At 54.0% G+C, this 24,811-nt stretch overlaps 1 protein-coding gene across 1 annotated transcript in view; it reads left to right on the top strand.

The window, feature by feature from the left end:
- LOC103885959 (translation initiation factor IF-2-like) overlaps positions 1–24,811 on the top strand; it is a 154,730-nt gene that overhangs the window by 114,541 nt on the left and 15,378 nt on the right. Inside the window, exon 5 of the mRNA XM_021940315.2 lies at positions 21,591–21,772. Coding sequence (XP_021796007.2) covers positions 21,591–21,772 — 182 coding nt within the window. The remainder of the gene's footprint in view (positions 1–21,590; positions 21,773–24,811) is intronic.

The following is a 24,811-nucleotide window of genomic DNA, read 5'->3' on the forward strand; positions in this document are numbered from 1 at the left end:
CTACCAGGCAGTGCGGGAATTGCTGGAGATTTAGGATTCAAGCTCACAGAGGGCACAGCCTTCACGGTGGGGTCATTTCTCTAGCTGTATTGGGCCTCCCAGCTATAAGTGCCAAGATGGTTGGACTCATCCAGGTTGGGGTTTTATGAAAGTACTGCCCAGGGGGAGGGGAGCAAGGTATTTGAGCATCAATTATGCTGATAGACCATGGAACTCAAGCTCACCAAGGGCAGTGAGGGTAGAAGGGCAGTGATGGAAGGTGAAGTGTGAAGGTCTTGGTGCAGTGAGAGGATTGTAAAGAGAGGAGCTGGAGGGCCAAATGGGAGGTTTGACCAGGAGCCATGGTGGTGACAGGGCCAGGGTGTGGCCTGGGATAGAGGCTGGAGGGAATGGCAGCTGAAGGTGACTGGGGGCAGGCGGTTGGGGCACCTCCAGCATGGGGAAGTCACCTAGAAGGATGCAAGGGTTGAGGTACAGGGAAGGACAGACAGAAGCCCTGTGTGGGTGAAGTGAAGTGGCCAGGAAGTTCTAAGGCAGAGGTAGGGGAGGCACAGCCACCTCTTAGGCCCCACAGGGACAGAACCACTGTAGATGGGAGGAATTTGGACCTGAGGTCTGAAAGAGCCTCAAGGAGCAGGGAGCACATCAGCCTGCCCTGGCCGAGCAAAAATCATCTGCAGAATGTCACTGTGTGCCCACCCCTCAGAGGGGAGAACAGAGGCCCAGAGAGGGTAAGCACGTTTCAGAAGGAACAAGCTCTGCCGAAGCGTGCAGAGGGTCTGCTTGAAAGTCAGTGGTGTGGTGGAGGCTGGATTCCAGAGCCGCATATTTCCTGGGTTTCAGCACTGCCTCCTCCAACTTTTCTGGGCCTTTCTTCATTTGTAAAATAGAGCAGAATAACAGTACATACTCCCAAGGTGGACGTGAGGATTGCGTTTTAATGCATGCATCCTGTGAATCCTCGGGTTAACCCTGTCTACAGATAGGGAACCTGAGGCTTAGAGAGAGGAATTGACTTGTCCAAGCCTCAGTGTTCCCCAGCCTCCCTGTCTTTGCCCTAGGGCTGCCATCTTTTCCCACACTCATTCAGCAGCCTCATGAAGGAAGCAGGATGCAGACCTCAGGCCCACTTGGAAGTTGGGGAAACAGGGCAGGAAGGTGTCTACTCTCCCCGTGGCCCCCAGAGTGCCAAAGGAGGATGGAATCTTCATTATCAGCCAGGCTTCACTGTCGGGGACACAGAGGTGACACAGGCACCATGCCTCTCTTTAAGCCACAGTCTCATAGGGGAGACAGGACAAAATAATAAGCAAATATAGTAATGTTAAACAGTGGAACATAGGGCAAGAAGCAGTTGTTCAAGGAAACAGGGATTTGGGACTGAAGTTCTTGGAGAAGAAGAGAAAGATCCCGGGACTGTGGTGACAAAGAAGGAGCAAGGGTTGAGCTGGGTTTTGAAGGGCGGTGCGAGTTTAATGAAATGGATCAGAGAAGAGAGATTCTGGAGGGGAAGAGGAGAGGGCTCTGGGTGAGCAAAGGCTCAGAGAGGGGGCTGGGGAAGAAGGCGCCCCGCTGGAGCAGAAGAGGCAGAAAGCAAGGCCGTGCAGGCTGCCTCCTGCAGACGTCTCAATCTTCTCCCAAGAATGGTGAACCAGAGGCCCCTGAGGCCTGTGAACAGATGCCAACAGCGAGAAATTGGCCAGTGGATCCTCCATGGCCTGGCACCTTCAAAGCTGCCAAGAGCAGAGAGGCCCTGCAATCTGGGGGCCTGGCAGCCCGGCACAGTTGGCCAGCTTGCCGTGTGACCTTGAGCAAGCACACTCTGCTGAATGGGGCTACCCCGGCCACCCTGTCCTCCCTCCCAGGTGGGCTGTGTGAGGTGTTCCAGCCCTGTGAAGTCTTCAGCAAAACAAAAGCCAGCACCATGGCAGAGTGAAGGAGGTGAAGGCTTTTAGCTCCCTGGCAGAGATGCCCAGCAGAAATCCAAGGCGCGTCAGAAAACGGGGTTTCTGGAGAACCTTTGATTTAGAGAACAAGGTTTTGGCATCAAACTGCGATCAGAGAACAGAGGCAGCCTGCCACACCGTGAAACTGAGCGCTGTAAACCTCATTAATCTGATGCCTCCATGTTCAAAGTGGTTCCTAATTAGGAGCCGAGACTCTCTACCAGCCGGGTGGCCCATTGTTCCTGCTGGACAAGTCCCACCAGGTGACTTCAAAGCCCATTCCTCATGTCCCTCTGCCACTCAGTGCCAATTAACCAGCATTTAGAGCTGGGCCGCCTGGGCTGGCAAGCTTGGCCATGCTCCTGCTTCATTTGGTGTCAGAGCTGAAGGGCCTTCCTGAAGTTCTCCAGCAATGCAGGCAGACACGGGGAGGGAGGAGCTGAATGCCAGGTGTGGGTGGGGGTGAGGGACAGCCCAGGGTGGCCCCCGCCCCCCTGGAAATCCAGAGGCCTGGAAGGAGCAGGAGAAACCAGAGGAGCTGCAGCTTCCCTCAGCCACCCTCTCTTCTCCCTTCCTCCTCCATGGGGGGCTCCTCTTCACTGCTCCAACTCCCCAGTGCCCTCCTCAGACCCACCCTTTTACTATCTCTCTCCATCCTCCTGATGAGAGTCTGCGATGCCCAGTGAGAAGCCAAACTAGGTCTGGGGACACAGTGTGGGGTCTCACTGCGTGGTCTGATATGGATGGACTCAGTCCCTGATACGTTGGCTCCCACCTTCCCTGTGTTTACCCCCACCCTCCACTGTGCCAGGGCTTTGCACACAGTAGGTGCTCATCAAGGGCCTACCAGCTAGTGTAGCTTCTCCATAAGCCAAGTCGTGTCTGAGAAGCTTGTGGCTCCATCAGGACAGGCACGTCAGAGAAGTGGGCCCACAGCGCCACTGGAAAGCTTCAGGAGAGAGTTGGGAAAGGCCTTTCAGCAGTGATGCCACTTTCAGTCTGGAACAGCCAGGTACAGGGAAGCTGGGTTTTTCTCTGCCTTCCAGGACATTGAACCACAGTTGAATCTAGAGACAGAGAAGGCACAAAAGGAGGACCCAAGTCAGTGAGCCTGAACCAGCCCGAAACTGGCGGTCAGGATGCCGGGATTCCAGGCCTGCCACTGTCCCTGACTCTGGCCACTTTGTGCTCTTGAGCAGGTTCTTGGCCTCAGTTTCCAAACCCGTGGGAGGGGAATGATGACCCTGTCTGTATGGCTCCCTGCATACAGTGAGGTCAAATGGAAGACGAACTGTGAACCTGCCTTGGGAGCTGTCCAGCGTTCTGGGGGCACTGAGCATGCTCCAGCTTTGCTCGCACACCTCTGCAGGTGGGAGGCTCACCCCATTTTGAGGCCATTTTCCATGGCCAGATAGTTGCAGTTGTTAGAACAATTATTGTACTAGTTTCTTAGAGCTGCCGTAACAAATTACTATAAACTTGGTGGTTTAAAACAATAGAAATTACTCTCTCACAGCTCTGGAGGCTGGAAGTCTGAGACCAATGTGCCCGCAGGGCCGTACTCTCTCTGAGGGCTCTAGGGGAGGATGTTCCTGGCCTCTCCCAGCTCCTGGTGTTGCTGGCATTCCTTGGCTTGAAGATGCATCACTCCAGCCTCTGCCTCCATCTTCACATGGCCTCCTCCCCTAAGTGTGTCTACGGAGCGCAGTGGTAAGATCTCTGCTCGTTGCAACCTCCGCCTCCTGGGTTCAAGCAATTCTTCTGCCTTGAACCCACTAATCTCCTGAGTAGCTGGAGATCCAGGCGCCCACCACCACGTCTGCCTAATTTTTGTATTAGAGACTGGGTTTCACCCTGTTGGCCAGGCTGGTCTCGAACTCTTGACCTCAGGTGATCTGCCTGACTTGGCCTCCCAAAGTCCCAAAGTGCTGGAATTACAGGCGTGAGCCACTGCACCTGGGCAAGCTGATCTCTTGCGTAAGAACATCAGTCGTTCGATCAGGACCCATCCTATTCCAGTATGACCTCCTTGTAACTGATTACCTCTGCAAGGACCCTATTTCCAAATAAGGTCACATTCTGCGGTTCCAGATGGACATGAATTTGGGGGGACACTATTCAACCTGGTACCTTCGTTTTCCTTCTGAGCCCAGACTTCCACCCTGTGGCTTCACCCCTGTAGGTTTTCCCCTGCTCCTGACCAGCCCCAGCTCCATCAGTTTCCTCTGCCCCAACAGGGTTCCAGCCTCCCGATGCCCCTCTCTGCTCTTCAGGGCACACCGGGCTGCCGGTAAAGTTTCTGTCCTCCTTCCCAGGGCTCACCATCCACCCTCCTGCTCTTCTCGCCTTTTAGATGTGGAAACGCGTCGCTTCACTCCAGGACTCAGCCTGGGTCCCACCAATTACCAGCTTCCTTGATGTCTAACACTATAAACCCCTTCACCTCATTATAGGAAATTTCTTTTGAATGGCCTTTAAAAACCATCTCATTACACAGGAAGAACTGTAATTACCTTGTACAAGACAGAAATTCTGGGCAAGCTGGTGCCTGATACCTGTCAAAACTGTGGGACAGGGTTCCCTGCTGGCTGGTTTGGCCATAGGAGAGAGCTCCTTCTCTCCTTCATCTCGTCCTTTCTAGCCCCTTTTCTTCTGGGACTTGTGGTCACCCACATCTTCGTTGGTGGCCCTAGAAGGTCAGGACCTCCCACAGAGAATAGAACCACCTTGGATTGGTGCCTGTGCTCCTGCCTGGAGTCCTGGCAAATCCTGGTGGTCAGAGCCTCCCCCAGGGGTTCTCAGGGACTGCCCAGCCTCTTCCTGAGCTCACCCTCCTGGAGGCTGCTGGAGCTTACGCAGTGGTTGCAGAATGTCACAGCTGGGTGGGACTCTGGAAGTTAATAGGTTCAGCCTCCTGCCCTCAGCCACTTGTCCAGTCCTTTTGCCCACCAGCTTCTGGGAGACCCTAGCCCTTCCTGGGATCAGGGTTTCTCCCTGACTTGTTTAGGGGATTTTCTTGATGTCTGGCTAAAATCCCTGGTGCCCCAGTGCTGACCTGATTTTAAGCTCCATCTCTTGCTGGTGGTGCCCCCTTGGGCAAGCCATGTGGCCATTTTGAGCTGTTTTCTCATCTGCAGAATGGTCGGGATCATTTGTGCTTCAAGAGTCACGGTGAGCAGGGTCTGTGGCCACAGGCGTCAGGTGCCCATCATTAGGCATGTAGCAGGAAGTGAACCTACATTGCTTCTACTTTCCAGAGGAGCTTGACCATGGAGGCCCTTTTCTTTCTCCTGTCTGCATAATGTGGGGTGGAGCACACTTCCATTTGGACTTCTCCTTCTCCTCCTCCTCCCCCCACCACCATTTCTCCCTTGTCTTTCTCTCTCTCTCTCTCTCTTTCTCTCTCTCTCTCTCTCCCTCTCTCTCTCCTGGAGCATCAGAAGACATGGCACATCCTGTTCCCCTCTAGCATCTCTGCCTGCAGCCTGCCACCTGCTGAGGCAATTTGCTTCAAGAACACCCAGCTGCTGGCATGGTCTCAGTAGTTGCAGGTCCTTCTCTGCTCAGTCCCTCGCTGTACTGTCCCCTGCAGGGAATCCGTGTGGCATCCTGGCACTGCCACAGCCATGGGCATTGCCCATGGAGGCAGAACCATGCCTATCCATGTGTCTGTCCTGCCAGCACCTCCTCTGGAACTCTGGCTATATCTTCTGGGTCTGGCTGGGGAAGCAGAGAGGGTGGAGTCTCTGGTCTGCTCCTCAGCAGGGATTCCTGCTTCTTGAGCACCTGCTGTGTTCCAGGCTCTGTGCTAGGGGCTAGGCATGGCCTAGTGAGCAAGGCAGCCATGGCCCCTTTCCGAGTGAAGCTCACAGTTCGTCTTGGGATCGGGGTGGCGACAAGTAGTAAGTAAATAAGCAAGTAGATGTATAATTGCAAATTGTAATGAGCAGAACAAGAGAACAATAGAGAATGCAGCTAGGGGGCTTCTGGCACACTGAGACTGGGCAGTCTGGGAGGGCTTCTCTGAGGAGGCATCTTATCCCATTATCAGATGGATAAGAAGGAGCTGTGTGCAAGGAACAGGAAGAGCATTCCATGTCCTGGAGAACCTTGGTGTGTTGAGGAGCTGGAAGGAAACTTGTGGGGTAGCAGGAAGAGAACCAGAGGAGGTGGGGTTGGGTAGATGGTCAGGGCTGGGTCAAACCGAACCTGGGGCCAATAGTGAGGAGGGTGGGTGGGTTTTGGTCTAAGAGAAAGAGGAAGTTGCTGGAGGGTTTTAAGCAGGGAAGGGACCTAATCTAACTTAGGCTTCAACAGTGCTGCCCTGGCTGCCGGGTGAAGAGCAGAGGGACACAAGGACACAGAAGAGTAAGGTGGGCCACTCCAGGGGGTCTGGCAGGCCGTGGTGGGCCTGATTCAGGACAAAGGTGCTGGGTTGGGTGGGGATATCACAGAGAGGCAAGGTTTCTAGTTTGGGCAGCTGGGTTGATGGTGGAGACGTTTGCCAAGGAAGGAGCCCTGGAGAAGGAGAGGTTTGGGGACGAGGAATGATGAGGTGTTTGTAGGACATCAAAGGGAGATGGCAAGGATATCAGGATCTTAGCTGTGACAACAATGGGATTTGTATATGATTATCCCCATCTTACAGACAAGGGATCCAAAGCTCAGAAAGGTAAAGTGCAGCCCACCCCGGGCCACACAGCTGGCAGTACTCCAAGCCAGGGTGGGACCCAGAGCTGTTGGCCCCATCTCAGCTTGCATTTGAGAAGAGCAGTGCTTTGCCCTACAGGGTGAATGAGTGCTGGGATTTCAGGCATCAGTGGGCCCCTCACCTCCAGTGTGACCACGGTGGTCTTCACCCAGGGCCATGTCTGGAGTCAGTGGCTGACTCTCCCCTAGGACATGCAGCCCAGAAGGCCTCAGCCACCCTGCAAGAGTGGGGACAGCTCAGCCCCTTGGCACCATTGTGCCTGAGAGGATCCAGAATATTCCATTGTTCAGCCTGAGAAGAAGTAAAAAATTAGCTCCAAGTCAGGGCTTTCCGAGGGTGGCAGAGCCCAGGACAGGGTGGCTCCCCGAGGCTTTACCAGCCCCTGCCACCTCACCTTCTTGGTCTTGGGAGGGTGCTTGGCACTTGCCTGCCCCTATCACAGGGGCCCTCCTCTGTCAGCTGGGTGGTGTGGGCACTGAGAGGAGGGAAACCTCTAGGCAGCCAGAGGACTGGGTGGAAAGAGCCCTGGACCAGGATGGGAGCCCTGGGGCCACCATGCACCTCCCAGTGACCTCAGTGTCCCCCGTTGGGCAGTGAGCCCTGCGAATGAGTGAAGCATAGCGCCCTTTCCTTCAGCATTCCAGTCTCACCTTCCTCTCTTCTGAGCTGGGAGCCAAGGAGCATCTCCAGGGCTTGGGTTGTGGAGTTGTGGTCAGGGAATAAAACTGGTCGGGGAGCCTGGAAAGCAAGGCCCAGGGTGCTGGAAGTGGACTGATGTGTGTGTGTGTGTGTGTGTGTGTGTGTGTGGCATGGGGTAGCGGCATCTCCCCGCACCTCTGTCAGGGATGAGCCGGCTCATATGACAGAAGATTAACCCAGTAAATTCTCCACAAGGAAATGGGAGCCTGGCCACCCTCCCTAGGGCCTAGACCATGACACTGGTCTCTGGTGCAAACTGGGCATGGTGGCTGGTGACTGTCAGGGCTGCGTGCAACCAGGGTCAGGATTTACATTGTGGGGCCAGAGACAGGGTTCAGGGTGGGACCAGAGCTCAGTGTGTCCATGGTGAGAGCTAAGTATGTATCCAGGGTCAGAACACAGTCTATGACTGGTGTTAAGGCTCACTGTGTGACCATTGCTTAGTGTGTCAAGGGTTAAGGTGTGTGACTAGGGTCAGGGCCCAGTGTCTGACCAGGGTCAGGGCTCAGTGTGTGCCCAGGGTCAGGGCTCAGCGTGTGACCAGGGTCAGAACTCAGTCTGTGACCAGGGTCAGAACTCAGTGTGTGCCCAGGATCAGGGCTCAGTGTGTGACCAGGGTCAGAGCTCAGCGTCTGACTGGAGTTGGGGCTCAGTGTCTGACCAGGGTTGGGGCTCAGTGTCTGACCAGAGTTGGGACTCAGTGTGTGACCAGGGTCAGAGCTCAGTGTATGACCAGAGTTGGGACTCAGTGTCTGACCAGGGTCGGGGTTCAGTGTGTGGCCAGGGTTGGGGTTCAGTTTGTGATCAGGCTTGGGGTTCAGTGTGTGACCAGGATCGGGGCTCAATGTGTGGCCATGGTTGGGGCTCAGCATAGTGCTCTATGTGTAGCCTCAGAGGCAGATTGGAGGCCCTGCCTCATCCACACTCCCTCTGAGCTCTCTGCTTGTCTCTCCCATGGGGCCTGTTAGTCAGCAGCTCAAGGCTGATGCCACTTCTCTGAGCCTTGATGAGCAGAAGCTTGAATGGTCATAGCTTCTGCAGATCCTTCAGAACTTGCCGTGCATGAGGCGCCCTGATGGTGGATATTATTGCCCCCATCTTAAGATTAGGAAACTGGAACTCAAAAAGATAAAGTGTCTTTCTGAGGTCACAGCTTGTTAAGTGGCAGAGACCAGACTCAAACTCCTTGTCTCTTTTTTCCTTTTCAGGCTCCCTCAGCATTCCTTCCTGGGGCAGAGGGACCTTTGGCAGAGCTCTCTTCCTATGGGTCCCCCATAGAATCTTCTTCCTCTTTCTGCCTAGACTGGGGCCTGTGAGTTCAGCCTTCCTCAAGCCAAAACTTCCTAGGAAGGCCAACTAGGCCTGAGGATGGTCAAGGAGACCTTCCTGCAAAGTCTGAGGCATGCAGGCAGGTCCTGTCCCCAGCAGCTGGGGACCGGGCAGAGCCTGTCTGTAGGGGCCCATCAACCCCAAGGATTGGGCTTCTCTCTTTGTTAGAGATTAAAGGAATGTGTCAGCCCCAGTGGAGGCATTTTGAGCATTGTGGTCCTGGATTTTAGGGCTCTGGAGGGTCCTTCCCAGTATCCCTGACATCACGCCACAAGCATTTCCTCCTTTGCTTCCAGGGAGCGGTGGGAAGAGTGCCACCCCTCCTGCTGTAGGCCTGGACACCTCATGGTGCAGATGAGGTTCAGAGAGGGAAAGACACTTGTTCCAAGACACAAAGTGTGTTAGTAATGGAGGGACCCAGAACCCTACCTCCCACTGCCAATATTCTTAGGTGTTCCCTCCTCCTGGCTCAAAACCCTTGTAGGAACTGAGAACCCACAAGGACATGAAACAATCACGTTCTAAGAGTGGGACTCCAGGCACTGTACCAGCTGTTCTCTTGGGCCTTCCTGACATTTCTCAGTAACAAGAATCCCCCCATTTGTGAGTCATTTGGAAAATTTCATGGGGGAAGTGGTCCAGAATTTAAGTGAAGTTCCAGGAGGAAGAGACTCAGGGAGAGTTGGAAGGAGGCCCCTGCTGACACGAGGAAGGAGTAACCCTTTGCCCTGGCTCATCTGCAAGCCTGCAAGATGGACAGAGCAGTTCGCTTCACAGCTGGGGGATCTGAAGCTCAGTGAGGCAAAGCAATGTGCCCAGTAGTTCCCAGCTCAGTTCTCATTCACATCTGCCTGCTCCAAAGCCAGTGGGTTCTCCCCAGTCCCCTCTGTGTGGCTGGACTCTGTTAAAGAAAGAAGGAAAGAGACTGTCGCCTGCCTCAAGGAGCTGCTGGGAGAATGAGATTTAAGACAGAAGTATTAGGGAGCAAGAGCTGCATTGTTGAAGTCTCAGTGCTGTGTGGCACAGAACACAGCCATGCCGCTGGAGCTGCTGGGAAAAGCTGGGTGGAGTTTAGATAGGATCAGGGATTGGGAAGAGCAAGCTTAGCCATTGGTGTGTGTGTGTAGCCCAGGTGGACTGGGAGTAGTCAGGTAGTCAGGAAGGCAGCTGTCTGGGGTGCTGAACCAAACCACCCTCATGGGGCCAGTCTGCAACTCTTTCTGGCCACTTTGGTCTGAGCCTCAGTTTCTTCACCTGGAGAATTAGAATACTGATACCTGCATCACGGTCTCATTGAGAGGCTGCAAGAAGGCCATGGCATGTTGTGCTGAGCATGTGGCCTATGTTCTGTTGATGCTTTCTAAATGGGAACACTAACTGAAGGAGGCAAAGCCTCCTCCCCAGGCCCCTGGGGTGGAGGGTGGGGTCATCTGTGATACCATACCCCAGGCACATGATCCCTCGGGAATGGCAGGTGCTGTAACAGGGTCAACACTCCTGCTTGGCATGGGGAGAGGCAGCTTGTCTGGGGCCTCTCCACCCGCCTGATGCAGGTGTCCCCCAGCCTTAGGCCTGGACACTTCATGTTGCAGACGGGATGACTAGGAACCAGAGAGGGCAAAACACTTGAGCCAAGAAACAGTGTGTTAGTGAAGGATGGGGCAGAGCCCCACAGCCCTACCATCCACTGCCAATATTCCTAGTTGTTGCCTCTCCCAGGTGCAAAAGCCTTGGGAGAACTAAACACCTTGGATCACCCAAAGGCATGAAGCTCTAGTGTGGGGCTTCAGGAACCACCTGTGACACCTGTTCTCTTGGGCCTCCCTGACCCCCTCTACTACTACTAGCCTCAGCCCCCAGGTGGCTTTTGGGTCCTAGCTTTCAGCTGGACCTTCGTCTCTCTTTAACCATACCCCCAAACTCCTGGCCCCGTGCAAGCTCTCTTAGTCCGTTTGTGTGTTACTTTAGGGGAATACCTGAGGCTGGGTAATTTATAAAGAAAAGGAATATGTTTGGGTCATGGTTCTGCAGGCTGTACAAGCATGGTGCTGGCATCTGCATCAGGAGAGGGGGCCTCAGGGAGCTTCCACTCATGGCAGACAGCGAAGGGGAGCTGGCATCGCATGACAAGAGGAAGGAAGTGAGGGAGCCGTGGGTGGAGGTAGGTGCCAGGCTCTTTTTAACCATCCGTTCTCATGGGAACGAATAGAGTGAGAACTCATTCCTCCTTAGGGGGCAAGAACGGCACCAAACCATTCGTAAATGATCTGCCCCATGACCCAAACATCTTCCACCAGGCCCCACCTCCAACACGGGGGGCCACATTTCAGCGTGCTGTTTGGAGGCGACAGATACCCAAACTATGTCACAAGCCTTCTCGGGCCCCTTGATCAACTTGGGGCCTCCTGGGTTCCCACCCAGCCAGGGAGGTGGGATGCTTTGGGGCAGGAACTGGGTGAGTAGAAAGCTGCTGGAAGCCAAAGAAGAGACTTCTCTCATTCTCCCCTGCCTCTTTTCTCCTCATCTCCTCAGCCTGCCAGACCACCTTGGCCCTGGGCTTGGGACGACCTGCAGCCACTGAGAGGACAGCCAGGAAGGGTTCCCCCCAAAAGACCCCCCCAGGCCTGTTGGTTATGTTTGAGATGCACCCCAACTCCTGTGTCATTCACCTTTCAGCCTTTGGCATCTCCTTGTCCTTTAGAACCAGACAGTGCTAGGTGTGCATCCCAGCTCTGTCATTTCCCCTGTCCTTGGGCAAGGAACATATGCCTCAGAGCCTCAGTTTCCTCATCTGTCAAGTGGGAATAAGAACACCTATCCGTGTGCGGTTTCAGTGTAGGAGTACGCATAGCAGAGGACATTGCCACTCTTCTCCTGCCCCGGTCCCTCTTCCATGGTGATGCGGACCTCCCACCCACCCCTGCCTGTTTAGACCAAGGGCTGAAGCCTGGCAAATGGGTGAGGTTGTCCTGTGGAAGACAGGAAGAGAGAGACTGCGAGTAGCAGGCCGCACATAGCACCAGTGTTTTTAACACTGTGAGGGGACCAAGCTGAGCTGCTGCAGCTATCCTTAACCCCTGACCTTGCTGCCTCTGGCTTGGTTCTGGAAGATTCCCGCCCCTGCCCACCCCTGCTCACCCAGGTTTAGCAGGAGCAGCTACTTACAGTGATGTGAAAAACACTTGGAGTAATACAACTCGGAGACTTTGACCACTGGTAACACTGACCCCACCTACCACCCTGCCTGCAGCTGGCCCAAGGCTCAGACCCCAGTCACCCCCTCCACCAGCCAGTCCGCCCAAACTGAGTTTAGGAGGGTCAGGTTTGGCTTCAGCTCTGCCTCAGTTTCTCTGAGCACAGAGTACTCACACAGAGCCTGGCACAGGGTATGTGCCCAAAATGCTTTACCTATTAGTAGCAGTAGTAGTAAGAGTTGTTGTCATCATAGTAGAGCACTCCCATTTCACAGAGGGGCTAGGTGAGGCCCACACAGTTGAAAAGCTGCCACCTCTGTGAATCTTCCCAGCTCTGCCCCTTCTCCCGGAGTAGGCAACTCCTTTTAACTTTTTTCAATTTCTCTGCAATGCTCTTGTTAGGGGAGAGCTTGGTAGACAGTGGGATAGATTTCAAGGTGGGGAGAGGTGTGTTGAGGGGAGCAGCTCTCAGGGCTGAAGGTGCCCTGAGGAGGCCTAGAGCAGGTTTGATGAGCAGGTTTGATGGGCAGGAGGCTGATCTGCCCGGGGACCCTCTACCTGGGAGTGCCCTGCCCTCAGCCCTCCCCTCTGCTGGCTCCCCAGCTGCCTCCTGAAAGACTGAGAATGCTACCGTGTGTGGTGACAGCAGGGCCTCTGCCACCCCTGTTACCTTGACCTCTGCTGATTCCTTTCCTGCCCCCTGTGGTGTCTGCCAAGTCCTTCCTCTCAGCCCCTTCCCTACCGGGTCCAATGGGCAGAATTCTGACCTGGTCATATTGCTAACAGCTGGTTAGCAGGTAAACTCAGCCCATAAAGTTAATTGAGCGCTTAGTGTGTTTGAGACATGGGGAATGCTGAGGACTGGGCTCTAAGGGGTCCTGTCACCAGGGAGGTGGAGGGGGGAAATGATGGTTAGTATGTGCTTACTGTGTGCAGAGATGATGGTTAGTATGTGCTTACTATGCACAGAGATGACAGCTAGTATGCACTTACTGTGTATGGGGATGATGGTTAATATGTGCTTACTGTGTGCGGATGACAGTATGTGCTAACTATGTACATGGATGATGGTTAGTATGCACTTACTGTGTGCAGATGATGGTTGGTATGTGCTTACTGTGTGTGGGGATGATGGTTGGTATGTGCTGACTGTGTGCATGAATGATGGTTGGTATGCGCTTACTGTGTGCAGATGATGGTTGGTATGTGCTTACTGTATGTGGGAATGATAGTTAGTGTGCACTTACTGTGTGGGGATAATGGTTGGTATGCGCTTACTGTGTGCGGGAATGATGGTTAGTATGTGCTTACTGTGTGCAGGGGATGATGGTTAGTATGCACTTACTGTGTGTAGGGATGACGGTTAGTATGCACTTGCTGTGTGCAGGGTCTGGGCTAGTGCTTTCCTGACCATCGGTGAGGTGGGAGCCACCCCAGTTTGCTGATGAAGAGAGGGGGGCCCAGGGAAGCAAGGGGACTACCAAGGTCCTCAGCAGTGAATGCTAATGTTGGGGGTAGATAGGGCTGGACTTGGGGGAACGGAGACGAGGAGTTGACCAGCAGCTCCTGTCCTGGCAGTGTGAGTGAGCTCAGGAGGCAGTCAGGCTGCCCTTGGTCTGTCCTGACATATCCCTGGGCCCTTGGGAGCCACCTCCGAGGAAGTTCTTCCTTCTCTTGGCTCCTTAGCCCCCCATTTAGCACAGAGCAGCCTGAGGCCATTGCACGGGGCACCCACTAGGGCAGTCCAGGGGCCTGCTGTCGTCCGTAGGGACTCAGGGACTTTGCCTCCACCTCTCCCCTCTCCCTGCAAGCACTTTCGAGGAGGCAGCCCCACTCCCAATCCTCCTGCTGTGCTCACCCGACCCTTCTCACCCTCTGGCCCTACCCACAGTCTGCTGGGCCTAATGGCCCTGCCATTCCTGATCTGTGTCCCCTCACCCTTTCCAGCCTCCAGCCCGTGGAGGTCAGCCTTTCCCCCCCGACTGTGCTTCCTTCCACCCCACTGTGTCTCTCTGGTTTCCCATGCCCACCTTGGAGGAAGAGGTACTTCTCCTCCAGACTGAGGCTCATCCCTGCCCTGGAGGGCCATGAGCCAGCCCCACTGTCAGGCATTCCCTTTCCACAGCTCCTGCTTGGCGTGTGACCCCACCCCTTCCCCAAATATGCGGGGCGTCTGGGTTCCCAAACCAGTAGCAGGTCCTGGTCACCCCTGTGGAACTCGGGCAGCATCTGTGAGTCTTAGTTTTTCCTTGTGTTGGGTGGGCCAGAATGGTGCCTGGAACATAGTAGGCACTCAACACATGCTTGTTGAATTAATGAACTAAGTAAGCAATGAATTCCTGGCCTGGCTGCCTCACCTGAGTGTTGTGCAGATCAAAGTAACTAATGGATTTTTTACAGAGTTAAAGATGCTGTTTGGACAGAAGGCGTGGGGGATGCTCAGTGGGACGCTGGCACTGTGGATTATAACCGCCGCCCTCACTTTGCAGTTTCCGCCTCCCAGATCCCTCCCTCATCCGCCCTCGTCTCTATTGCTGTACCCCACCTCTCCCCTGGCCACTGCCTCATTCCTAACTCACTTCCTCCTGTCCTTTCGCCTGCCTGAAATCCATCCTCCCCCAGGTGGCAGCTGGAATGATGTTTCTGAAGCACGAATCCGGACCCTGGGTACTCTCCACTTAGAACTTCAGGCTCCTGCTGGCTCCTAGGATAAGAGCTCCACCCCGTGTGGTGCCTGCTAGGCCCTGCCTGAAGGAGGGGGCGGTCTCCCTCTCCAGCCACTGGGTTTTGTCACTGGGGTCGTCTGCGGTGCCCTTCCCCACTGCTTCCAAACCCAACTCGTTTTCCTTTAATACCCCTTCAAAGATCCTTTCACCCTGGAAGCCTTTCCCAAACCCCAGCCCTGGATCAGATGCCCCCTACCCTGTTTCCACAGCCCCTCAGGCTCCTGCTCTCACACAGCCCCCGAGTTGTCATCTCTCACCTTCCTGCGCTCCACCCCACACCCTGCTCAGGTGTGTTTGTACTCTTAGTTCACAGAAAGCATTAGAGGGCATTTGCTGAATAAACGAGTGAGTGAATGAGTGAACTGGCAGCTCCCCCAGGCTGTGGGAACTCTGGGCTGGACCTATGGGCCTACTGAGGGGAATGGGTAACACAGTGTGCCTCTGGCCTGTCCTAGAGGTGACTTCCTTTCTGTGTGTCCCACTGGGCTCTAGGCGTCTTGCCCTGGAATTGCCCCCACCCGCAGGCCCTGCAACAGCAGTGGCTGCATCTGCAGCAAGGGGTTCTGAACCGTTCTGGGGATTCACTACAGGTTGAGGGTAGCACAGGAGCCCTGAGAACAGAGTCTGGGGTCTGCAGAACCTTGTCACCTGGTACCCTGATCCCCACCCTGCCACCATCATCTGACCCTCATGCCCACACGCACAGGTCAGTTCTGCCCCCGCCTGACCCCCAAGACCTTTCCTGGCCTGAACTGCTCCAGCCCCTACACTGCCCTGCACCAGGAACCTGGCACTGAGCCCCAGCTCTATTGCCCAGGCTGGAATGCAGTGGCATGATCACAGCTCACTGCAGCTTCAAGCTCCTGCCCACCTCTCTGCTCCTCTGACCTGGCCCCAAGCCCTGCCTTGTGCCTTAGCCAGTCCTGCTGATGGTTCAGCTATTACCCTGCTCTTGCAGACCCCTGTCCTGGGATTTCTGGCTTCCTGGCCCAGCTACCCTGGTGCTGATCGCCTTCCCATGAGTGTCACCCCTCTGTGGGCCCCACCCATGCCTGTGGTGCCACCCTAACCCCTGCCTCCAAGCCCACAAATTGGGGCAGGCCCGGGTGCCCAGTTCTGAGTGTGTGGGTGGGGGTTTGGAAGATGAGGAGGGGTCCGTTCTGCTCAGGGGGATCTCCTAAAACTGAGGCTCCTACTCAGCCACTGGAAACGGAGGGCCTGGAGGTGGGGTTCTGGCTGTAGGTGCCCAGGGTGGGAGACACCCCGAGATAGGGGGCAGGGAGGGTTTCCTGGAGGAGGTGGTGCCCTGGGTGAGCCAGTGAGGATGAGGAGGACGGGGGGCCCTCCGCGGTGGGCAGAGCAGGATGTCCACTCTGTGCTGGGCTCCATGCCAGCCTCACGCTCACCCCCGGCACAGCCAGCCTTCGGGCGGGTATTATTAGCTCCATCTAACAGACAGGAAAACAGAGATTCCAAGAGGCTCAGAGACTTGCCTGGGGTCACCTGGCTGACCAGTGGCCTTGTCAGGCCTACACCCGGGTCTGGCATCATTCCAGGCTCGTATGAAGGGAGGAAGGGAAGAGTCCGGGGAGGAAGGAAGGGAGGCGGGCACCCGCCACAAACATCAAAGCAGCTGCTGGCTGTGACTCTCCAGGGTGGGGGTGTGGGACTGGGTTGGCTTTCTGAGTCGGTCCTGCTCCCCCCGCCCCACCGTGGGAGAGCCCTCACGATGCGAGGTTCCCACCGCCCCCTCCCTGGAGAGGCCGGCAGTTTGCCTCTTCAGAGGATAATTCCCCATTATACAGAGATATTTAGCCTAATAGAAGCCGACAGATCATTCAGGGCAGTAATGTACTCCGGCTTCAAGCGTGTAGTTTCCTCAGCCTGAACTCCCAGATTAAAGGCTCCTTGCCCAGCCCGCCCCGTGCCGGTGCCTGTGACCTTGACTGCAATGATGGGGTAGGTTTCTCCCTCCCTCCTTCTCTCCTCCTCCCTTGCCAGTTTCCACCTCCCTCCCTTTCTCTCTCTTCAGAAGAAAAAAAAAAAAAAAGATATTTTTCTTCGAAAATGTTCAGTGGAAAGGCTGTTGCTTAAACCTTGCATGCTCTGGGGACAGGCTGATGGTGCTGGGCTGCCAGCCGGACTTGGGAACACCTGGCCAGCCCAGAGCTCAGCCACAGATCGGCCGGCATGGTGGGCAGCCTGGGCAGCTGAACACTCCAGCCAGGCTGGGGCAGGGGGAGGCTGGGCAGATGGCCTTGCCCAGGGCCAGAGCTGGCCCCTCTACTCCCCCAACCCATTTCCCTGCCCCAGGACTGGCCCACAGGGGCCTGACCTGTGCCCTTCAACGAGTAGGGGATGCCTTTAATGACTGCGGAGCACTCTCAATGACTGGGGGCTCCTTGGGCCTGGGCATCTGGAGATGAGCCCAGGTAACACTAGTGGCTAGATCTGAGGGGCAGATGGCACCGGGGTAGCCTTGTGAGCCTTGCATTGACCAGGAGGGTGGCTTCCAGAGCTGCCACCTTCTGGCCCCTGCAGGGTTCCCCTGTCGATTCAGCTGTTTCTGCTGCTCTCTTTGTCCTTTCTTTGTCTCGCCTTCTCCCTCCCACCCTACAACCGCTGCCTCTCTCTGCCTCCCCCTGCCCACCCCATCTGCTCACCGGGCTGCCTCTTCGAACTGCCTGGCACTTCCACGAGGCAGCAGGGAGCAGGGGACAGCACCGGATCTTTGGAATCAGTCGGCCCTGGGTTCAAATTCTGGCTCCAGCACTTATAAGCTGTTTCTTTCCATTTAATATTTCGAATTTGGACAAGTTCTTTAATCTATCCAAGCTTTCACTGCCTCACCTGAAGAGTGAGATGCTCCCACTTGGCCCTCAAGACTATCCTGGGGTCTGTCAGGGCAAACTGCTGGTCAAAAATCAAAAAAAAAAAAAAAGATTATCCCGAGTGTTCAGTGTACGATGTAGTGCCAGTAGGTGGCAGCTTCCCCACCTGGCAATCCCAGGCCCCCCGGGGAGACCCTACCTCCTGACACTCCTACCTGCCCAGGTGCCCTCTCTGCCTGTCTGGTAGGAAAGGGGAAGGTGGTCAGAAGGTGGTCAGGTGGATTCTGGTTGTCCCTGGCCCACAGCAGCCGTAGGTGTGGGGGAAGAACGACGCCTCGTGGGAGGGACCCTACTTTATTTCATTTCTGGGCAAAGCCTAGTATTTGATACTGCTCTAATTTGAAGGAACCAACTTAAGGGGCTGTGGTAAAACCACCAGGGGTAAAGGGGACAGAGTGGAGGATCAGGGCCTGTGTAACCAGGGGGGAAATCTTCTAGGCTGAGACCCCCTCCCAAGTTTTGGGGCAGAGGGCAAAGAATGCCTCTAACCTCCAGGGATGGGAGTCTTGGCAGCTGGATGGAAGCCTGGGTGGAGTGGGGAGATCCTGCATCTTCCGGGGCAGGGGTGCTGGGGATGAGGGAGGAGAAGGTCCATAGGTGTGAGGCCACAGAGGGTTGAGGCTGATGTGCTGTGGAACCCTGGGCTGAACCCACTCCCTCGCTGGGCCTGTTTCCTCATCTGCTAGATTAGGCTGATCATGATGCCCTACCTGCCTCACAGCGTGGGCTTCAGATCCAGGTAGAGAATCGGTGGGAGCGTTCTGTGATCTGTAAAGTCCTAATAATAATAATAATAACTATATGCTGGACATTACCTTGCTTTCCCTTGACTCTCTATAACACCTGCTTCAATCCATGCAATCTAGCCCTGATTCATGTATTGACAGAATTAAGGAAACTCATGGCAGAAATCAACCTCCCCTTTTAGTGCAAATCCCCACCCAACACACATGGTCCCCAGACCTCTGCTTGCATACCTCCAGGGACAGGAAGCTCACTGCTTCTCATGCTGAACAGAGATCTGTCTCTCTGGAATCTTTTCTTCTTAGGCCTAGCTCTGCTGTCTGGACACACACATGCCAAGTCCCTTCGTCAGAGACTGGAAGTCCTGATCAGGCCCCTGAGGCTTCTTGAGGGGTGGGGTCTGGTTGTGAAAGCAGTCCCTGTCTATGGTAGAAGCTCTACGAGTCTTCCTTCATTACTCTCCTTTTCTTACCCCCACCCCCTCACATCCAACTCATCAACCAGTTGGTTCTGCCACAACACACTGCCCGAATCTGTCTGTTTCCTCCCTCTCTGTGCCATCCCTCTGGTTAAGGCTGTCTCCTTGTCCTCGGGCGATTGTGACACTGGTCCTCTGCCCCAGGCCTGATGCCCTTGAGTTCAGTCTCCACTTGGCAGCTCCAGACAATGAGGAAAACATCATAGCACTTCCCTGGTTAAAACCCTCCAGTTACTTTTCATTGCGTTTGGGATGAAATCCAAAGCGCTTACCCTGGCCCTCAGGGCCCCAGCCTCCTGCTGCAGCTTCATTTCCCACAGAATAAATTCCAATGTGACTGCTTCAGAAAGACCTTCCTTGCCCCTCTAGCTTGAGTAACCCACCAGCCCCAGCCCAAGTCTTCTCTTTCACATTACCAGGTTTTATGATTGTTATTGCCTGTCACTCTTTGGAATTATCTTGTTTATTTGCTTATTTGTTTATCATCGGTATCCCCTGTTCCCATGAGAGTACCAAACTTGTCTGTGTTGTACCCCAGTGAATCCTAGCCCCTATAATGTACCTAGCGTATAGTAAGTGCCGAATAAGTATTTGATGCATGAATGAAAAATAACACAGGAAACAAGAAATAGGAAGAAATAGCAGATGATGCCATTGTGGCTGTAGTAGCAGTTAATGATATGACAGTTTTGTGTGTGCGTGTATGTGTGTGCACACGTGCACGTGGGTGTGTAAGGTGGGAATCACCTGCCCTTTTAATCACCTGGGCCTGAAGCACCGCATGCGTGGGAGACACACATGTCCCTGTGGGCCGTGTTCATGCACACTCATAAGCACACACACAGGCATTTCGTGTTCAGTAGCAGTGTGACCTCTGGTCTAGTCTTTCGCCTGTTGGGCCTCCATTGCTCCACCTATGGAATGGGGCTGGCTGGGGCTAGAGGCAGAGGCCTGGACGCCATGGTGTGCTGAGTTTCAGTGCTTGCCGGTGGCTGGAGCACTGCAGGCAGCAGGGGGCTCGGAGGCGGGACGGAGCCTGGAGGTGTTTATTGAAGTTTACCTCTGCCCAGGGCTGCTCCCTGCTGCCCTTGGAGGTGAGGATCTCACCCAGGCAGGAGGGAGTGGTCCCAGGTCAGGACATTGGCAGAAAAGCCTAGGGACATGAGTTTTGCTGCTGAGAGGTGTATTACATTCACAGTCGAGGTCTGTCGGATGCATCCGTGACTTCAATCTGATAAGTTTTCATTTTCGTTTGTGTGCTTGTTTTTTAAAAAACCTTTTCCTTGCTACATTTATTTTACTTCTTGAACTTTTTCCGTTCAATTGCCATAAAAAAGATTTGCCATGAAATTAAAAAGGAGGAAAACACTCCATCTGTTTTTCCACTCCTCCAGGCAACAGCCACTCCCTCTCTGCCCCCTTATCCTCTTCCTGTAATGGCAGTACTAGACCTTGCAGAATATTTGGGAAGTAGAAGTGGCCCCAGGTTACTTAATCTCTCTGTGCCTCATTTTCCTTCTCCAAACAATGGAGGTAGTCATTGTTCCTTCACCCAGTTTTACAGATTCCATGAGTTAACTTTTAATTTGTCAAGGGCTGAGGAAGGCTCCTGGCACTTAATAAGTATGATGTACATATGTGTTTACAAAAGACGAGTAAGTAAGAAGGAAAGGGCAGCCGTAATGCTGCCATCACAGCACAAAGGGCAGCTGTAGAAGTCTGTCTTTGGCATCAGAAATCAAGGGTTCAAGCCCCACTCTGCCCACACTCTCCATGGAGCCAGGAGCACGCATGTGGTTGCTTTCTCTAAGCTCCCACTCCTCCTGTAAAGCGGGTCTGTAATCTGGACCCTACGATGCCGCAGCGTGGGTGAGGGTGACAGATGGGAGTGGGCCTCGTACACCCCGCAACCCAACCCCCACCTGCACCCATTTCTCAGTTTTCCACCTCATTATTGTCACGGAAACATTACTCAGCATCACTGCCGGCCTCTTCGTTGATCGTTTTTAATGGCTGTGTACTACTCTCTTGGCAGGGGTGCCGTGAATCACTCCGTCATCTCTATTGTAGAGTGTTTAGGCAGCCTGCAGTGTCTTCTGTTATAAATAACGACTCTTTGCCCAAGAGGCTTCCCCTCTGAGCGACAGTTTTCCGGGACAATCTCAGGACATTCATTGGGGCTGCTTTGCTAGGAGGGCTGAGGGAGGGTCCAGTGGCAGTGGCTGGAGGAGGCAGGTCCCTTCAAGGGTGGCCTGACACCCTTCCCCAGGGACATTCCCTTCCCCAGGGACAGCCCAACTCATGGCAGCATGGATATCAGGACAGCAGGACACTCTGCTAGTGATGAGCATGATGGGAAAACACGAGGCCATGATGGGAAGGGCAGTGGGTACTATGGAGGATCAGGGCCAGGAGTTGGAGGAACTGTGTTTGCCTTTGCCACCCTCTCACTGTGTGACCTCGGGCAAATCCCTTCTCCTCTCTGGACCTCAGTTTTTCCCATGTACCGTGGCCAGGAGGCAAGGGTTGATCCAGAGCTGTGTTGTCCAGTGTGGTAGCCACTGGTTACATGTGGCTGTTTAGATTTAAATGTAAATTAATTAAATTAAAACAAAATTAAAAATCAGTTTTTAATCACACTATTCACATCGCAATATCCACATGTGACGGTGGCTGCCGTATTGGACAGTGCAGAGGCAGAACATTGTCATCATGGTAGAAAGTTCTGTTGAACAGTGCTGGTCTAGAGATGCTTCCAGGGATCTTCCTTTGGTCTCACCTTCACCAAGGTGGCCACCATCTGTCCTACCTCCTGTACCCCTCGGGCCCCTTGTGAACCCTACCACTCACTCTTGTTTCTCTTCTTTTCTAGGGATCTTATGACCATGACCTGGCTACCTTGAGTCTGCGGGGCTACACAGCCTTCAGCCTGCATCTCCAGGGCTCCGACTCTATCCAGCTCCTGGACCAGCTCCCAAGTCTACTCCTGACCACAGTCTGGGCCAAGGGGACTCCTCAAGCTTTGGGACCCAGCGGGACACAGCAGCAGTCAGGGTAGGTGGCATCCCCCCTCTACCCATTCCCTGGCTCCTGGGGATATCCAAGCCTTCTTGGTCCCTAGAACAAAAGGGATACCTTTCTGCACACTGTATCTGTCAGGATCCCTTTGATTGTAAGTAGCAAAAAACAAAAACTAAAACAAACCCTATTTCATTAAAATGAAGTTATCAGCTTATGTAACCAAAGTGTTTGGTGGTAATATGGGCTTCAGGCAGGGCTTGATCCAGTGGTTCAAATGGTGTAACCAGAACCTGGTTTTTGTCTGTATTCCTTCATTCCTCTCCTTGATAATGGCTCCATGCTTAGTGGCATTTGGCATGACATAGTCAAAAGATGCCTGGCAGCAGTTTCTGGGGTAACATGCTTCTAGGTTTAGATCTAGAGTTGGGGGTGGAGACAAAATCTTCCCTGATAGAACGAATAGAAGTCCTCGAGTTGATCTCAGGGTCCTATTGGCAGCATTCAGCTCATTCTGAACCTTTAACTGAGTCCACAGGACTTAGAAACACTGATGGGCTGGGGGTCACAGTCTGTCCTTCCCCAACCATGTGACCAGGAATGAGGGATGAGTGTTTCCCAAAGGAATCTTGGGATCCTGCTGACAGGAGAACGGAGACTCCTCCCCAACTAGGGAAGGCAAATAACAAATAATCATTCTAGATGGTGTCATAGATGGATGTGGACGTGCTGTGTGTCCTTGGACAAATCTCTATGCCTCTCTGAGCTTCAGTTTTCTCACCTGATAATGAACCTCACCTGGAGGGGTGCTGAGAGAACTACCTGAGATGATGTACAGAAAGGACTGACATCTGGCAGTTTCTCAGTAAATCCTTGTTCCCTTCTCCTTCTTGCTTCCCTCTCCAGGAAGTTTGGGACATCGCCGGTTTGGTTTTTCTGTTTGTTTCTTTCCTTTTTTTGAACTTGGAAGGAGCTGCCAGCGTGTATTGTTGATCAGAATCCTTACAGGCAGAAGCCGAGACAAGGATTTGCATACAAGAGCTGTATTGAGGGCAGGGCCTCAGGGAAAGGGAGGAAGAGAAGAGATTGGGGTAGGAATGATAGCACAGGCAAAGTTGGGCCTTGGGCTGGTCCAGGGAATCCTGGGGCATAATTCACCCACAGAATTACCCTTCCCACCCCCCTACAAGGAGGTCGGGCTTTTGGGCCCCTGTATCAATCAGTCATTGGCAGTGAGCCACCCATGGGAGGGCCTGGATTGCCCAGGTGAGGTGGCCCCCATTTGTGGAGGGCAGTTCTCTAGAAAAGGGGGAGCATTGAGCTGCAGCAGCCCACCCTCAGGGCAGCTGGGGAACAGGGTGATGCACTGGCCATAGAGGGCGTCTGGGCAGCCCACCCTTTAGCGCAGGGAGGCGGAGCCTGTGTCCCAGCCTGGCCAGTTCTGGGCCTCCTGAGTGTGTTGTCTCCTCTGGTTTTTGCTCCTCCTGCCTCAGAGTGCCGGTGCCTTCTACCACAGGGGGCTGGTGATGGTATGGGACCTTGGCCCCTCCTTTGGAGAAACCTCTTCCACACCCAGGCTCTGCACTTGCCCTCCACCTCTGCTGCTTCTCCTCTAGTAATTCCTCTTCTCTCCTCTGAACCTTCACCTGCAGTTCCCCCAGCCCGTGGTTTTCTGCATTAGTCCATCTTCCAGCTCCACCCTTTTCACAGATGAAAGACCAAGGCCCAGTGTGCATTTCCTCATGCATACTCTGCTGGTCACTGCATCCCAGCACCGAAGTGCATTGCTGTCTTTGTCTTGACTGCCAGGAAGCTCATAGTCGGTTTGTGGCCCATTTCTGATAAGTGCCCAGGATGCTGTGGCATGCAGTTGCTTAATAACCTTGTCTCTGGCTTCTTCTTTCTCATTGTTGCTTTGTCCTGTTTTCTTCCTCTGTTTTTCAGCATGTGCTGCTTCTGTTGTTCTCGGCAGCCTCCAATTCTTTCGGAGGGAGATGGGGTATAAATAACCAACAGTGGTGGGAAACGAAGCATTCAGTGTTGACTGCAGCCAAATGCTGGGCCCTTGCCTTCCTAGGGGCAGCTCGGGTTGGGGAATCTCCCCCAGGCCCAGGGCTTAGCCTGTCCCCAAGGAACACTGAAGCCTGCCGCGGTGACCCCAGTACAGTGCTCACTCTGCCCTCCGAGGGTCGGGACTAGCATTGTTCTGCTGCCCGCCCTCTTCCCTCCCTCTCCCCATCTTATCAGAAGCTAATGAAAGAGGCTGGGAAACCCAATCCTCTGGTAATTACATTTACTTAACGGGTATTCAAGTGGAGTAATGAGAAGTTTAATGCAGTGATTAGATTTTTCTTTAATTAATTAAAATGAGAGCCATGTGTCTTGCCAGCAGACCAACTTGACCCTCTGCTTGAGAGTAGCAGATACAGTGGGGGGCTTGGCTGGGTGTGTGGGGGGCTCAGGGACAGGTGCCACCTCCTGCCCTGGCCCTGCTGTCTTCAGAGGCAAGCGCAGCTCTGATGCCCATCCAGGCCAGTCTCTGAATTGGCCGTTGTTTCTGAGGTTTGTAAGTGAGTAGGCCTGGGTCAAACCTGGGTCACCCGGGGCCAGGGTTCCAACAGCCCATGCCCTCGGAGAGCTGAAAACTGAACCAGGATGGAGGTCTCAGACAGGAGAATCAGCAAGCGTGGCTTAAAAGCAAGGAGCCACTGGGCTGAGCCTGTCCGCAAGGATAAACTGAAGCCTGATGGTGGTGGCCCCAGGACAGTGCACTATGCCTTCCAAAGGTCAGGACTAGCATTGTTCTGCTTCTCTCTTTTTCAAAAAAGGGATTTCAGGCCCTGTGACAGGAGGAGGTATTTTAGGTTGTGCATCTCAATGCCATGTGCCAGCCAACACCTTCACTTTCTTGTTCAGCCAGACCTGGATTTACCTCCATTGGCACTGGATCACCTGGGCAAATCGAATGGGGCAGTAGGTGGACAATTGGGAAATCTGACAAAACCACAAAGCACTTTTTCACTTTGGCTTGGGAGTGCATCCATGCTAGAAGGCTGACTGTCCTCGCTGTGTTTT

The sequence above is a fragment of the Papio anubis genome, chromosome 7 (genome assembly GCF_008728515.1).
Source record: "Papio anubis isolate 15944 chromosome 7, Panubis1.0, whole genome shotgun sequence".
NCBI lineage: Eukaryota > Metazoa > Chordata > Mammalia > Primates > Cercopithecidae > Papio > Papio anubis.